Source organism: Eretmochelys imbricata, chromosome 3, assembly GCF_965152235.1.
Source record: "Eretmochelys imbricata isolate rEreImb1 chromosome 3, rEreImb1.hap1, whole genome shotgun sequence".
Classification (NCBI taxonomy): domain Eukaryota; kingdom Metazoa; phylum Chordata; order Testudines; family Cheloniidae; genus Eretmochelys; species Eretmochelys imbricata.
In genome coordinates this window covers 207,141,592-207,158,328 of record NC_135574.1, presented here as the reverse complement: position 1 = coordinate 207,158,328, position 16,737 = coordinate 207,141,592, and the positions used below count along the sequence as shown (strand labels likewise).

The 16,737-nt window shown below is 48.3% G+C and overlaps 1 protein-coding gene across 1 annotated transcript; it reads right to left on the bottom strand.

Moving 5' to 3' along the window:
- Positions 1-4,491: 4,491 nt before the first annotated feature.
- On the bottom strand, positions 4,492-15,931 carry PAX1 (paired box 1). Its single transcript, XM_077812202.1, has 5 exons — positions 15,892-15,931; positions 14,121-14,750; positions 12,237-12,379; positions 11,249-11,459; positions 4,492-4,583 (listed from the first exon to the last, which is right to left on the bottom strand). The coding sequence occupies exons 1-5, from the start codon at positions 15,929-15,931 to the stop codon at positions 4,492-4,494; spliced, it is 1,116 nt and encodes a 371-aa protein (XP_077668328.1).
- Between the last annotated feature and the right edge of the window lie 806 nt (positions 15,932-16,737).

Genomic DNA, 16,737 nt, shown 5'->3' with positions numbered 1-16,737 from the left:
CTAAATTCTCACATGCTAAGCATGCCCGGTGCTCTTTGGATTCAATGGGAATTGCATGCACATATCTGAGGGCAAAACTTTGCCCTGTATATTTATTTTTTCAGTGTTTTAGGTAAACTGACTTAGGGCTGAATCCTGAATGCCTTTTGCCCTCAAGTCCCAGTTCAGCAAGGTACTTAACTTTAAATGCACCTGCTTAGGTACCTTGCCAAAATGGGGCTTCAGCCAATCAATTCACTGGGGTTTGGGATGTACTAGGATTACAGGATCAAGCCAAGAATGTCTTATTTATTTACTTACATATTTGCTCACTGGAACAGACTCATGAGGCATATCTTGACCTGTATGAATGCCAAAGGGACATACCGTGTTCACAACTCTCGTGATTTTATCACGGGTCTCATGATATTTGGGTTTTCCTTAACACCCCAGCCCCAGAAGTCATGTGATCACATGCAAATCTCAGCTTTCATTGATCAGAAAAAAAATGTCTAGCCTTCATGGCTTTGGAGAATGGCTCAAAAACGTGAGCCCTGAAGGCTCAGAAAGCAGAAGCCAATAGATCATGAATTGTTATTTTTTAAATCTGATTGTTAAGCCAGTCTCCTGGTTTGGGGAGCCCTGACTCATGATTTTGAATGCTTGGGGCTTGCAGTGCTGGGACAGTGATCCTCCCACCTTCCTCTGTCACATTGGGTCTCCGGTACCACAGAGTGCAGGTGACACCTTCATGGGAATAATTGCTCAGGCCAGGAAGTACTTCACCCCTTCCCGCCAGCCGGGGGCCTGGCCAATTTGCCACTTCCAGGCTGGATCGCCGTAACTCACCGTTTCTGAAGCTGAATGGCAAGATGGTGCTCAGGATCCAGCCAGCCGCCCACCTTCTCCATGGCTCAGGCTGCTGTGAGCACATCAGGCACATCCTCAAGTCCTTCCGAGGGCACCCTGTTGGCTTCTGATGCCAGCATAAGCCTTTGGGCTTAATTTGCAAAACCATTAATGGATCGGGCCCCAGCTCCAACAAGACCAAAGATTGATCTATTCATCCCTGCCACAGCAGTGCTCCTCTGGGGCCATGTAGATCTCAAAGCCCACAGTGAAGCACGTGAAAACTGGGGTGGCTCATAAGGGGGTAAAACCCACAGCGAGAGGCAGATGAAAGAAGGAAGACTCCACAATGATCCTTGGTAAGGGCAGGATTTACCCCTGCTCAGTAAGCCAAGGGGACCATGGAGAGGTCCACATAGGTCCAAGGGGGTGAGGAAGGGTGCCGGCTTCCTGCCAGCACAAGTCCTGCAGAGCTGAGCTGCCAGCAATTCCTCTGGCTACCACCCACACACTCCCACGCCCTCCAAGGAGCGGGCTTCATGGAAAAGTTAATACAGCCCCAGGCCAATGGAGAAGCAATACGGATTCCCCGCAGCCTCACCTCTATCCAATATGGGGCTGGTCATTCGCCACCCCAAGTCCTCATGGACCCCATGGAGAGCCCTGTGTGGGTCCCTGAGAAGGAGGAATGCTGCTGCAAAAGGCAGAGCCTCACCTTCCATGTGGGATGGAGGGCATTCCTTTTGCAGAGAGCCAAAGTTTTTAGGCACCTGAAGATACAGATAGGTGCCTAACTCCCATGGAAGTATGGTGTCTAGCCTGCTTAGGTGCTTTTCAAAATCTCACGAGGCACCTAGCTGCATCTTCTGTCAGCTGAATACCTTTGAAAATCTGGGCCCAGGTATTCATGCCACTAAAAGCACCATCGGAATTGGCTGTACCCATTATCCAGCACACCTTGTGGGCAGCCTCATTGAAGCCACCAGAGCTGAACGGACATAGAGCATGAGCTATCCTTTCCCTTGTGGGGGCTTTCCCTTTAATTCAGGCAGGAGGCATATCACTGGGGCAGCGTGAGGAAACTTTATTATTATTTATATGACAGCAGAGCTTGGGGTCCCATTGCGCTAGGCACTGTACAAATGTATCATTCAAGAAGGTCCCAGCCCCTAAAAGCATACAACCTGAATAGACAAGACAGAGAGTGTAGGAGTGACTTGTTCAATGCCACACAGAAGGTCAGTGACAGAGCCAGGAATAGCCTCCCGGGGTCCATGTATACTTCCCAGTAAGCCCAGCGATCTGATTCAGGTTTGAGCCCAAGCCCCCATTCTGGCCACACACAAATCAGTCTGACTCGGGACAGCAAGCGCTCAGGACCTGGGTTCTCAGACCCTGCTGGGGGCGTCACTGCCTAAGTCCCACTGTGACCCAGGTCCAAGCTCTGTCATTCTGCAATGTGGACACCACTCATGCTGCAGACATGAGTCAGAAGGTCTGCGGAATGCTGTGTGGACATATTCGCATGGCTGAGACCTGCGAATATGTCCACACAGCAGTTGTGAACCCAGATTTACCATGCAGTGTGGACGCTCAAGCACAGGCTTGGAAGCACCAAGTCCACAAGCCCAGGTCCCACAGACCCAGGTTTAAAATGCAGCGTAGACATATGCTAGTTCTCCTGACACCCACTCCTTTTCCCTACATGCTCTGTACTGCTTGTCTTTGCTTTGATTCTGCCTGCCCTGTACTTCGGTGCATAAAGGCCCTTGGTTTTCAGTGTTGGCAATCCCCTTTCACTGAGCACTACATGTGTTTCTTTTGAAACCAATGCTTTAGAGGATCAGGGCTATTTTCTTATACATCTTATGTAATGAGTTTTGAATTATGTGGACGAGAAGTGCCTGTCTGACATCACAGACCACCGAAATGCAATACATGTGCCTGCAGGAGAGACCCACTAGAAAGAGGGTATGCATCTTTCACATTTCCCTTTCTAGGAAGAATCTCATTAGCTATATTTGGTGTGATGTTTTGTTTGGACTCATCTATCTGAGAAAGGTTACACTCATTTTATTCATGCTTTGAGGGTGTGGCTATCATTCTTCTGTTCTGAAGCAGTTCCCATTCTGAATTCTAGATCAGTCCTAAATCTATAGACATTCCATGGAACTAAATATGGCCAATAGTGATCAATTTCAGAAGGTCTGATGGCCATTAAGATATATTTAACTGAATTCACGAGTCCAGATCCTTCTCTGATGTAATTTCATTGCCTTCCACTTGGCCTCCTCTCTTTTAACTATGGTCTGTTTAGTGCAATGAGTATGTGAGCCTGGCAGAGCTCTCCCCTATTTAAAATACTCTTTCTTGTCTCTCCCTAAGCTTTATACTCAAGTGCAAGGTCAGCAAAGGTCTCCCAGGTTTTGCAACCTTCTGTAATCTCCATTTGGAACTCAGTTCTTCCTTAGGGTTATTATATGTATTAGGGCAGCACCTAGTGACTCCAGCCACACTTATGGCCCCTTTGAGGTAGGCCCTGTACAAACACACTGTAAGAAACAGCCTTTTCCTCAAAGAGCATGCAATCTAAATAGACAACTCAACGGAAATATTATTATCCCAGGTTTACAGATGGTGAATTGAGGCCCAGGGAGATTGAGTGACCTGCCCATAGCCACTCACAGAGCGCTTAGAAATGAATGTAGGTCTCCTGAGTCCCAGTCCAGTCCTTTTAACCACACAATCATCCTTACAATGAATGCAAAGAGACTCATTTTAGAGAGACAGTCTAGAACTGGCCCCAGGAAGAGTCTAACAGCTAGCTGCTTCCAGCAGCACATTGGACAAAGGGCATGGGAAGATGTCATTTTTGGTGAAGCTTCTTCAGGAGAAGCAGAAATAGGGTACTTGAGGCTCCGGTGGATTGGAGGAGAACTGCATGACTAGAGGCCATGGTCTGCTGCTATGCAAAGAGAAGACACGGGCCCCAGGGAAGGAATCCAAACATGCACATCGGTTGTAGTCACTTTTTATTAAGGTTTGTTATTATAAAAATATATCATAAAATGTTGCTGCATATTTGTCCATTTACAGTCTGGGAGAGAGACATTATCCACTGGCAGAAACCAGTTCAGAGCACAGATCCTTGGGCTAAGGTCTTGGAGACACTGAATGAACCCTCTTCTCTAGAGACATCAGAATAAAGTCTATGGCATTGTAAGCAATGAACAGTGGTAGTAGGTCGTGAAAAATCTGTGACTGCTTTATATCCAGAGGTCTCTTGTGTGAAAGAAAGAAAGAAAGAAAGAAAGAAAGAAAGAAAGAAAGAAAGAAAGAAAGAAAGAAAGAAAGAAAGAAAGAAAGAAAGAAAGAAAGAAAGAAAGAAAAGAAAGAATAATTCTCTCCCATCATCACTTTCCAACTTGACTGAGGAAATCACTCATTCAAGGCACAGGGTCAATGAATGTCCAGATCTCATTCACTTGTGCATTAAAAAGTAATTGTCTCTTTTTATTGCCTGGGCTTCTTTCAAATACAGCCTCTTCCTCTCCAAAGGCACCTCTTTGAATGCAGTTGTGCTTCTAGATTCTGTTTCATTTTCGAAGTTGCAGGTGTTTGATCCAAAACTCTCTCTCTCTCTCAGATGATTCACTGCAAGCTCTAGGAAGATGAGGCTGGGATAGAAAGTCCATGTATATTATTTAGGGTTTCTTGAGGTTTGCCTACAGGACTGGAAGGTTTTCTGTCCACAACTGTAGCAAGGGAAAGAAAGAGAAGCAAGTAGGTTGGCATACTCCTAATACATAGACAGTAATACCTCTGTTTGTTTCATTCCATGGCATCAGACTGAGACTTCTTATGGAACCTGATGGGGGGAGGGATAGCTCAGTGGTTTGAGCATTGGCCTGCTAAACCCGGGGTTGTGAGTTCAATCCTTGAGGGGGCCATTTGGGGCAAAAATTGGGGATTGGCCCTGCTTTGAGCAACCCTGATATTCTATGATTAGCTTTGCTTGACACTCGCAGTATGTTTACTCACCTACGGCCCAAAGAATCTGCCATGTTAATTTCCCATTCACACTTGTTGAGCAATAGTCGCTACTCATTAAAAAAAAAAAAAAAAATCCTCTAAGAACCTTTCCCTTTCACTGCAAGCGAGACATTTTCTGCCCTGAAGCAGTGACTAGTCTCCTCCCAAGATCTTTCGTCGAATAATTTCACTAGCAATAGCTGAAGCCTCCGGGCTTGAAATAACCGACCCTTGGAAGCACAGCCCATCTGAAAGAAGAGAGCAATTTCCCCCCAAGGCGAATCGGGCTGCCATCCTGTTTCTTGGGAAACACAAGCTCGTGTGCACCGAATGAAGCCCGTTCCTGGTTTAATCCGTGTTTCTGACTAGCCTTCTTCCCGGTTGATAGTTGCAAACATCCGCCTCGGAGATTTTGCTCAACCCCAGGGACACACGCTCTTTAACCCTTCCTGGCTATTGGGGGCGGCCGCGGCGGCGGGGGGCTTCGGGAAGGGACCCCAGCTTTATCAGGGACTATGTCAGTGACCGACCTTAAGCCGATTGCTGCCTATTTGCCTAGGGAGGCACAATCATTTTAGAAGCAAGTGAGCTCCTTCCCCACCTCCGATGGAGGAATCGCCTGCAAGGATTGAGGGGGGGCGCGGTTCTTCTTGTCTTAAAGCTCTACCTCCGTGGTCCTTTTGGGGTGAGTGCGGGGGGGGGTCCCTTCCCGGGTGAGTGCGGGGGGGGGGGGTCCCTTCCCGGTTGCGCGCTGTACTTGTGCATTTTAAATCCACTTCACTTCCCCTCTCGCCGCACACATCTGTATTAGATATCGCACCCAACGCGCCGGCAGCGCCTGGCTTCTCGCAGCCCGAGGAACCAGCTGCAGGGCTGGGCGGGGGGGACGCCAGAGCCCTTCCCGTCTGGAGGGACGAGAGGGGATTTGCTTTTTCCCCCCCCTTTCCCGACTGCGCCATGTTCCCCCTCCCGGCTCAAGGCAGCGAGGGCTTGTTTTAATTCGCTTCGATTTCGCGCACGCCAGAGGCTTGGAGCCCGAGCCAGGGTCCCCCCGGCTGTGCTGGGCGTGCGAATGAACGCTAGTCACAAGACACATTCCCTTCCTAAAGGGCCCAGTGGCTAGATATGAAATGCTCCCTTCAGGGCAGGGAAGTAGAGGCAGATCGGCCGCGGGGCTACTGCAGTCTGGTGCCGCTTTGTGGGTGTGTAAGTGTGTGTGTGTGTGGGGGGTCTTTATTTTATTTTATTTTATTTTATTTTATTTTATTTTATTTTGCAAAACGTATCCATTTTCCGGACTCAATCTGGCTGAAACAAGCAAGATCGGGCCCCAAGCATTACAGGTGACCCCCAGAGACAGGTATGTATTGAAAGAGAGAGAAAGAGAAAGACCCGAATCTAGGCAATCTACCACAGGTCTAAACCAGGGGATATCGCTGTCAGCCCCTCGGCTTCCCTGGCTTTAAGCGCCCCTTGCGATGTACGTGCTCGCTAAAGCTAGTTTACACTCAGAAGGCGAGCGGGATCGGGCCCTAAATCCACCCAGCGGTTCGGTTTTGCGAGGGCGTTGCATGCATCCGTTTAGACGCTCGAGGTAAAGGCGCTGCGATGTCTTTGGTTTAAGGCAACGTTTGGGTTATTTTGACCGGTAGGTATTCCCCCAGTCGCTGCGCAGCCCAAAGACGGACCGACCTCTGCAAGAAAATGACACCACCCTCGCTGATTTGGGGGTGGGCGTCGCTTCAGACGGCAGTTTCGAAGCACGCTTTGCCCATGACACCCTGTGATCTTTTATGTGGAGTTTACGCGTGGGGAGAATTGGCCGGCTTAACAAATTGCTACACACACACACCCCCATGTGCAAAAGCTGTCCTGAGTGCGAAGGGTAAATTATCGTTGCAAAATCATTATGCAGACCCAGTCCTGTCCCGTGAGGAGCCATCTCGTTCACAAACGTAGCCGAAGGCGGCTTTTGCAGTCAGATTTCAATGGCAATGAATGATCTCTACCGGGGTATGCAATTAGAGTGGTCGGAAAACGGGGCCGCAGAGCTGTAACCGGGGGAGGAAATGTCGAAGTGGGTAAAACTGATTGTAATGATGCGGATTTAACTTCACAGTAGCTCTGGGACGCACCTAAGAGGCTTAGATCAGGGTGGAGTGGGCTTTGACAATGGATAGTTCCTATTTCTGGAACGGGAACAAAATAAATACACTTGTAATAAGAACTTGAGCAAATGCAAATGGGTCTTTTAAAAGAAGAAAATTATAAACTATGAGTAAGATTTATGAATCCTTGCATGGGAAATTCCTGCAAGTTAATTGTGATCAAATCATACTTGTCTCCTCCTTCGCCTGTTTATACAAGGTCGGAGGTGCCCAGATCTTTCACTATTCCTTCCGGTCCCTGGTAGGCTTCCTAGGCCATCGAGTTCCTGGGGTTTCATTAGGATCAAATAAAAGGTTTAACCGAATTCTTTAATGGTGATTTTTTCCAAGGTGCTGAGCACTCGTTGATTATTATTATTATGTTAGAAAATCTGTCCATAAATGAATCTACTTCCTTGTCAATTATTACTTGGGATTTGTTTTATGTACCGGGTTTAGTACGATTACACCGGCTGTATAAGGTAAAATGAAACTTTCTTTGTCGCAGCTAGCTTGAGACTATACGAAATCGACTAGGTGCCCGCGCGCCGTTTAGATGAGTGAATGTTGTTTGATGGATAGCAGTTAAAGGGGGTGGCGGGGGCCTTGAGTGTCAGAGCCCGCGTGTGTCTACACAGACACATCTCACACCGCTGAGTTATCGGAGACAATCATTACTTATCCAGTCAAATAACGTACATGAGCTAGAGGAAGCTATGCTTTCCCAAGGTAATGGTGCAGGGATGGTTTTTATACTCTCAGTTCTGAGGTGTTCAAAGAGTTCCTCGTACTTTTTTATTAAAATTGAAGGGTTATCTCTCTCTCTCTCTCTCACACACACACACTGTATTTTGGTAAACAATACATTTGATTGTAAAAGGGATAGATAGATAGATAGATAGATAGATAGATAGATAGATAGATAGATAGATAGATAGATAGGGTTTACGGGGATAGATAGATAGATGATAATGGACCAAAAAATTAGTCAAACTAGAATGTGCATAGATATTTAACAAAATTCTTTTTCTTTCTTTCTTTCTTTCTTTCTTTCTTTCTTTCTTTCTTTCTTTCTTTCTTTCTTTCTTTCTTTCTTTCTTTCTTTCTTTCTTTCTTTCTAAAATCCTTTTATGGCTATTAATTGTTATCCCTTATTGTACACAACCACTCGTTATTAGCGGTAATAATGAAGCTGCAACTCTCAGAAGGCTACATGAGTTAGGCTAAAACGGTGAAGGGTCGTATATTAAAACAGTCACACATAAATTAGCTGATAAGTGGAAAATGAATTGCAAATGTGAAAAAGACTAGAGGCATGCTAGTGAACAACGCAGAAGGGGGGCAAAGAATGGAAGCAGAAGAGATGAGTTAGCATTTGAAAAGGAGGACTTGTGGCTCCTTAGAGATTAACACATTTATTTGAGCATAAGCTTTCGTGGGCTGGAGCTGTAGGTCACGAAAGCTTATGCTCCAATACATGGGTTAGTCTCTAAGGTGCCACAAGTCCTCCTGTTCTTTTTGCGGATACAGACTAACACGGCTGTTACTCTGAAACCTGACATTTTTTAAATGAAACCGCATATCAAAGAAATAAAACGTCCCCAAATGGACCAATGTGATTAACAGAAGAACAAATGTTCACCGTTAAAAAATATACTACAGTATAGAGACGTGTTCACATCAGAAACATGTGATCGCTTATTATACTCCTAGGGTGTATTACTTTAAATACTCCCCGAGGGGGGGAAATAACTAGTATAAGCGATTTATAATGTTAGTCATTTTCCTCGAATGAGTGTGTCTTTCTTAGATCTGGATTATCCACCAGCACTTCTGCAAGATTTATGGTCGGAGGTATCCAGGAAAAATACTTATTTAATATGGCTAAAATTATTATTACTAAAAACGAAGGTCTCTAATGCTCAACCTCTGTCACTTCGCTGTATTTATTATATGATACCGAACATCACTGGGTAATTTCTTTTCTGTTTCATTACACAAAATGCACACTCCAGGCACAGATAATTACCTCTAAGAAAGAGATCCTTGTTTTAAAGAATTAAAAGCTGGATGTTTGCCCCAGATCTTTCTGCTTCCTCTGAGATTTCCATCTCCCACGATTGAACATTAAGAGGGGGGAAATGGTTTCCACGTTGAATCTTTATGTTTTTACTGGTCACAGATATGAAACATGTTGAACGCAAGGGTTGTACAATTCTGGACTAGCAGATATGTTCGCAAGGACATAACCGGCAATTATTTTAGGTGCTTCTTGGGGGCTGGGGGGGGGGACCTTCTTCATGTATTTTCAGATTTCCATAAAAGTTTAGAAGTGCTAGGACTTAAACCACCTTTTCGGTTTAGTAACCAGCAGAACGTAGCTGGTTTGAGGCAGGACACTGCAGTGACTATCCAGCAGCATTCTGCAAGGGGTTTATTTGATGGGAAAGGATCATAACCCACAGCTTACAAATTACCCCAGCGCTAGCGCCTGCTACGTATAATTTGTTTCCTATCAAATACTGGCTCCCGCTCAGTGCTGCCCAGCTCGAGATAAGCGCATGAAAAGGGGCATTATCTCTATTTGCACTTTTTTTAACGTGAATACAAACGAAAGATTAAGTAATTCCTCCACATCGTCTTTGAGCTTCCCACCCTCCAGAATACTAAAGTCCAAGGGCCGATCCAGCTCCGGCTGAAGTCAGTGGAAAGACACTAGACCTGCGGGGCCGGGCCTCCATGGGCACAACCGAGAAATGACAAATCGGATAGTTTAGGGCCCGATCCTGCATTTATGAAATCGTGTAGAACTCTGCTTCCCAGGCAGAGAGAGAGAGAGAGAGAGAGAGAGAGACTAATTCTCCTCCACAGGCTAATTGTATCTATTCATGTTAAAAGTTCTATATTACATGTAATTTTACAAATTCTATATAAACGTGTGTGCGTGAAATACAATTATATATGTGTGTGTGCAGCTGTAAAACAGAGAGAGAGAGAGAGAGAGAGAGATGGTCTTTTTATATATTCTCTTCCACAGAATAATTTTATATCTAAATTTTAAAAGTTCTATATTTCATTTGATTTTACAAATTCTATGTACACACATGTATGTGAAATACAATTATATATGTGTGTTCATATTATATATATACACACACAAGTATGTTCTTTTATAGCTGTAAAGTGTCATACACAATTATATATGTGTGTGTGTAATATATATATATATATATATATATATATATATATATATATATATAACAGGCATTTCTATTATAGCTATATATATATTACACACACATATATAATTGTGTATGACACTTTATAGCTATAATAGAAATGCCTGTTTTATATATATATATATATATAAACATAGACATATTCCATTATAGCTATATAGTGTAATAGACTATAAATATATATATTAAACGGAGGCATGTTCTATTATAGCTATATAGTGAATATATCTAATCTATCTCTCTCTCTATAATATAAATTCTGAGGATGTTATATAACTATGCAAACAGAGCATTTTTAATAAACATGGGAATGTCCATATAGCTCTATATATTTCACGTATATATATGGAACAAAATATTATTTTGATATTATTATATTATAAATAAGAGAACCATGTGTCTGTCCAAGGATTGATTGAGGGATATCATTGCTATACCCCGCAATTCATTCGGAGGATGTTATATAACTACTAAAGCACAGGGCAGTGTTTAGAAACGTGGGAATGTTCCCTGCAGCTCTCTCTTTATTACAGGCATACATATGTACACTTCCTCCAGGTATCTCTACACACATCATGCGTGCCATGGAGCAGCCCGTTCCCACGGTTTCTGAAGTGGTCTGTGGTTGGTGGTGACCGAGCCCCCTCCCAAGCAGCGCAGAGCCCAGGTCTCCGTAAATCACTGCAGGGACAGACACACCAGCGTGTGTCTCCTGCGGTGTGTAAGTGGCTGGGGAGACTCGGCCACCTGTGTGGCTGCGGAGAGGAAAGTGGCTGGTGCCAAAGGACCCCAGCCGGCGTGGGCGCGGGCGAGGGAACGCCTCCTGCCTCCACAGGCCCCCCGGCGAGGGTAGGGAGACTTTCCCAGCCGCCGGGCCGGCCAGAAGCGAAGGATACATTGCTCAGGTCACTAGGCAGGTCACTAAGATTTACCTCCCTCCCCACCCACCCAGCCTGGGTGCGATCCGCATCCCCCCCGGCTCCCCGCGCTCCTGGGCTTTACCTTCTCGGGCGGGATGCTTGAAGGCCATGGCGGTGCCCAGCTCTCCTCCGGGGACCGTCACTCCGGGCCCGTGGTGCGCCAGGGGGCTGCTTTGCGCCTGCCAGTGGTGGCCGGGGGTGATGTAGCCCGCCCCGGGGCCAGCGTAAACCCCGTGCTGGTTGGAAGAGGGGTAGGCGCAGGCTGGGAGGAAGCTGGAAAGGCCAGGGGCAGGCTGCGAAGGGAAGCGGGAGACAGGCTGTTACAGGCATTACAGACTCCCGGCTTCTGCTAGGGGCCTGAGGCCGGAACGGGATCGTAAGGTGCGGCCCGCCCTCGTCCCCGGGAAGGTTACACATCTGCCTCTTCATGGACACAGCCCCAGTGTCTGCAACCCCCGGGCCTCGCCGAGCACATCCCCTGCTCCGGTTCGTCTTTTTACGTGGAGACTGAAATCAGCCCCCGTCCCCCCTTCGATTCCGGGAACCGGGTGGATTCGATTTCTTCGACTAACCGAGAGAACGGGGAAGCGGGGACAGAAAAGCGAGGGGAAAGTTGAATTACAACGACAACAAAACCTGAGGAAATCCCCAGCTGGGGCTGTGAAAATATTGATGCACTTACAATGCACACATTCAATGCATCAGACAGCGGGGGGATACACACGCCTAGGTCTGCCCGTGTAAATACACACCGATTCTGAGCTGAGGTGATACAAAACAAATTGTTCAACCCAAACGGATTCCTTTAAGGCATCCACGGTTGTGTTTATGCTCTGGTGTATGCCTGCGTACACACACAATCTGGTGTGTTAAATGTAAAGTTATGAACTGCACCCGCATTTTCACAGCCTCGGCTCGCGAGTTTCCCAACTGGAACTCTTAATCTTCCTTCAAGGGGTGATCCCCAAATCCCCCCCCACACACACACACAAGCCAAGCATTTTCTTCACGGCTATCTCTTCCCCCCCCCTCCGTCCCCCAGTTGCAAACGCCTGGCTGGAAGATGTTACCTGGGGGTACTTAATGTCCGCTTCCATTGCAGCTTTATCAATCCCATTGGCTGCCTGGGCGGGAGGGAAGGCCGTTCTGTTCACACTAGGCCAGTCTTCCATTTTGGGTGGGTAGGCAGACCCCTCTGTCCCAGCCAGAGGCCCTGGGATGGGAACAGATTGCAGGAGATGTACTGATCCGCCTTCAGACTCTCCCTAGAACCATGCCACCTAGCCACCCCCCTTGCTGTCCTATCCCATGACCCGGGATCTCTAAGCGCTGTGAAAAGCCACGCAGAGCCCCGGTCTTGCTCCGGGACGAAGGCAGCAAGGGGTTTTGCCCTTGGTTTCAATGAGCTCAGCATCGAGTCAGGCTTTATTTCGTTTTCGCTCAAGTCAGCTAGGTCACTGGGCACCTTCGAGCCGGCTAAAAATCGCACTGTCTGGGTGGCATTTTAGACACGGGCCAATTGGGGGTGGAACTTTGTATGAGAATCATTCAAAATTGCGATCGAGAATGATCTGATAGAGATCCTGGCCTTTAACAGAAAACTCTGATGTCCCTATTCAAACAGCATCGTCCAGAGGCTACAAAACAGAATCCAGATTTGGGAAACGTTTTCAGACTGAAAATTATTTCTGGCTCCAGAATGTGCCTGAATCCGAAGCGAATACGCATTCGGGAGCCCGCTTTATAAACAGAAAAGGAGGACTTGTGGCACCTTAGAGACTAACCAATTTATTTGAGCATAAGCTTTCGTGAGCTACAGCTCACTTCATCGTGACAATCGCTCACGCAAACGTTAGCAGGAACCTGGGGCAATAGGTTAGCTTCTCAAATTGGCCTGCCTGCTTATGAAAACTGTGTACGAAGTCAAAAGAGTCTGGGGGAGCATAAAACACGAACTCTGACGGTCTAAATTATGACCAGCCTTGCTTACAATTCAGCTGAAACACATTCTCCTCCCCCAAAAGGTCTGTCTGTTGCACTAGGAAACTTTTAGGCTTTCTTATAATTTAAAAGGTATAATTCATAGACAGAAACGCATGCGGTTGATTTATTTACCTCTAGCATTTGAAAGGATCAAAGTAGGGCATTTCCCCCAAACGACTTGCTCAGAACAAAAGTGGAACCGGGTATTAATTTATTCAATTCGGCTTTGTATAAATAAAGCGTGACAGAGAAATTTTAAAAACCCTGACCACGATCCAACTTGCCAGCCAAAGATCTGCCTGGTATATATAGTGTTGATAGTAATCAGCTGTTTTGATCACTACTGAAGGATGCATTCTAGCTAGTGTGCCAGTTACACTATATTTTGTATTTTCTAGCAAAGAAGGATTGTAGAAGAAAGTTCTTTTAAAAGTGCTAAGAGGGCAGGCAAATTTCTGGCAACGAATCTGAGACATTTGCTTAGATCTGGCAAAAGGGAATCGAGATCTGAATGTGCTGGGCTTGGTTTTTTGGAGAGGGGGTGAGTGGAACTCAGAGCTCTGCATGTGTGACGGGCAATCTCTCATCCCCACGAAAATATTTTCCACATTTTTCATAAAAAGTTCAAGATGTCGGTTGTTTTGCTCCAGCTGGCCCATCAGATCCGCCCTAAATGCACCGGGTTATTTACGCAGCTCTTTCAGCCATTGTTCCGCCCTTGTTTATATATGGTTAAAAGTGATTTTGCAAAAGCCACGCGTGATTTTAGGTGCCTACGTTTCTGGGTGCCCAACAAGGGGGGCTGGTGTTCGAAAAGCGCTGAGCACCCACCTGCTAAAAAAAACCAAGCACCCCAATATGCAGGCACCCCAAACCATGGGTCACTTTGGGCCCCTGGGAGGTAGAAAAACCCCAACCAACCAAACCCAGCGCCCACTGCAGTGCGAGTGGGCGAAGCTGCACTCGCTGACCTGTTTGCTCCATGAAGGTCCGGATACCGAGGATGTTGCTGACCGAATGCGCCGAGGGCCAGGATCTGGGGATACTGACATGTCCAGCTGTGACCGGCACGCCCGGATGATGGCCCATTTTGGTCCCAGAGGAGGCCATGGGGTTGGGGTAGGGGTACTGGTAAATGTGGTTATAGGGCAGCGTTGGCTGGGGGGGAGGCTGCTTGGTGCTGTCGTAGGGGTTGGGCTGGGAGAGGTTCCCGATTTTGTTCCGTAAAATCCTGCTGATGGAGCTGACGGAGGGCACGTTGTACTTGTCACACACCCCGTCCGCCAGCAGCCGGTCTCGGATCTCCCACGCGAAGATCCCCGGGTCGCCTTGCTTGTAGTCTCGGATGTGCTTCACCACGTTGGGGGTGGTGACCCGCGGCTTGCTCCCGCCGATGGCTCCGGGTAAGATCGAGCCCGTCTCGTTGTAGCGGGCCAGGATTTTACTCACGCAGCCGTGAGAGACCCGCAGCTGGCGGCTGATGTCGCAGGGTCGGATCCCGAGCTGGGCCAGCTCCACGATCCTCAAGCGGATGGCGTTGGGCAGGGGTCTCCCGTTGACAAAGACGCCTCCCAGCTGGTTCACTTCGCCGTACGTTTGCTCTAGCGAGGGGGGGAAGGACGGGTTAGCACCGCAAGATTTCAAAAATAAAAGGGGACAAGGGGAAGAGAGAGACTCCGGCAGCCTCCGCCCTGCACGGTACATGGAGCGCCCCAGTTCCCCAGCTCCTCCCAAACAGCCCCGCGCCCCACACCAGAGGCGCACTGGGTCCGGCGAAGGAAGGCCGGGGCCGCGTCGGGGGAAGGACGGGGTCTGTGACGCGACGCGGAGTATTGCGATTATTATCCTTCATGCCCGTGCCGGAGCGGGGTGTGGGGAGCGAGTGGAGGCTTCGCCCCAGGCCTCGCTGCGTGGGGATGGGGGTGCGCTTCCCCCGGCTGGGGCTTTGGCTTCCCCCGCTGCAGCGCTGGCTCGGGGTAGCAAAGCGAAACTGCGTGCCCGACGCCCAGCCCGGCCGCTTTCTCCTTCCCAAGGATCCCCCCACCCCGCAGAAATCAGACCCCCCCCCCGCAGCGCCTTACCCATCGCCCGCAGAGACCCGCGCCGTGCGCGATCAGCTGCTCGCTAGCCGAGCCGCGGGCTCCCTCTTCCCCGAGGCAGGCGCGGATGCATAGAGGGGGGCTGCCTGCGAGCACCAGCCAGGCTCCTCCGGAGACAAACCCAGCCGCGGCGGGCTGCCCTTGCTCCGGGCCCGTCTCTCCGCGGCTGCGGCCGGAACACTTTCAAAGGCGGCCGGAGACTCACGCCCAAAGTGATCTTCATCCGATCGGGGGGGGATCAGCCCGTCCAGGAGCCTGCCGTTTGCTCAGATCAATTTGACGTGTCTTCCACGTCAATCTCGGTGGTCACGCCGGAGTTGGCATTTCATTGGTTCCCGGCCTTGCGAACTGGCAGAGGGCTGCTTCTTCTGCGGGACTTTCCCCCCCTTTCCGCCCTCCTCTCCCTCAACTACTCCTGTAACAACAGGGCGAGGGACACAGCTGTCTGGAGCGGGGCTTTGCTGCCCAAGGCTGGATTCGCTCCCCTCCCCAGCCCCATTCTTCTGCCAGAGCCCCTGTCCCCCGGGACGGGAATCTTTTTGCTAAGGGTCATGGGGGGAGGAGGGAAGAAGGTGTTTGCAGTCGATTTCTTTAAAAACCAGGTGACACCGAGGAATTACACCCGGTTCATTTTTAGCCTTACCGAGGGGCCGATCCTTTAAAGCCAGTCGGCGCCTCTCCATCGATAGCGTTTGGGGATCAAGCCGCCGCCCCCCCCCCGTCACGTTCAGTGTCTGTCCCCAGATCACACAGTCCTCACTCAGGCAAAACTCCCAGGGCTTGAACTGGCTTTGCCTGGGTGCGCGGTACCGGCAGGGGACCTTTACAACATAAAGAGGCACAAGCCATTTACAGTCTCAACCCGATTATCACCTGCTGCGAGGAAGGTCGTTTTGAGATATCAGTTCAGTAGGATGGAGACAGTTCTGGGTGTGAAATAACCTGCCGAAGTAGGGAGGTCTCATGGTGCCTGGCCAAAGCTGCTGTTAAATCCAGCCGATGAAGTTGGAACTCTCAGGGAGGAGTCAGAAACCCTGGTTGCCTTCAGGCTCCTTTGAGCCCCTTCGGGAACATGGTTTTACCTTTTCAGAATGCACACTGAACCCCGTCTTTTATTTTATTGTATTTAAAAATATTAATCACACCATCTTATTGCGGTTGGGAGATGGGTAAATAATGGAGAGAGTTTCCAAAAAGATACAGCCAAATATTGCCGTTTTCCATCTGTCCTTGAAAATGGCAGAGGCTACTTAGGCTGGGAGATTGCTCTTCAAAACCAAAGTCAAATCTCCAAAAGCAGATTAATTACTACGCTGGTTTTCAGAGTCCATTTCCCGGCTGTTTCCTTAGCACTGGAAAGGGCTTGCAAACAGAATCCTGATCTATGAATCATTTCCAGTGTGGTTCTTACGAGCACTTATGACTTTTAAGCCAATAAATCCTGTTTGACTCCTGATACGGAGCCTAACCAGGATAACCAACTGTTCTG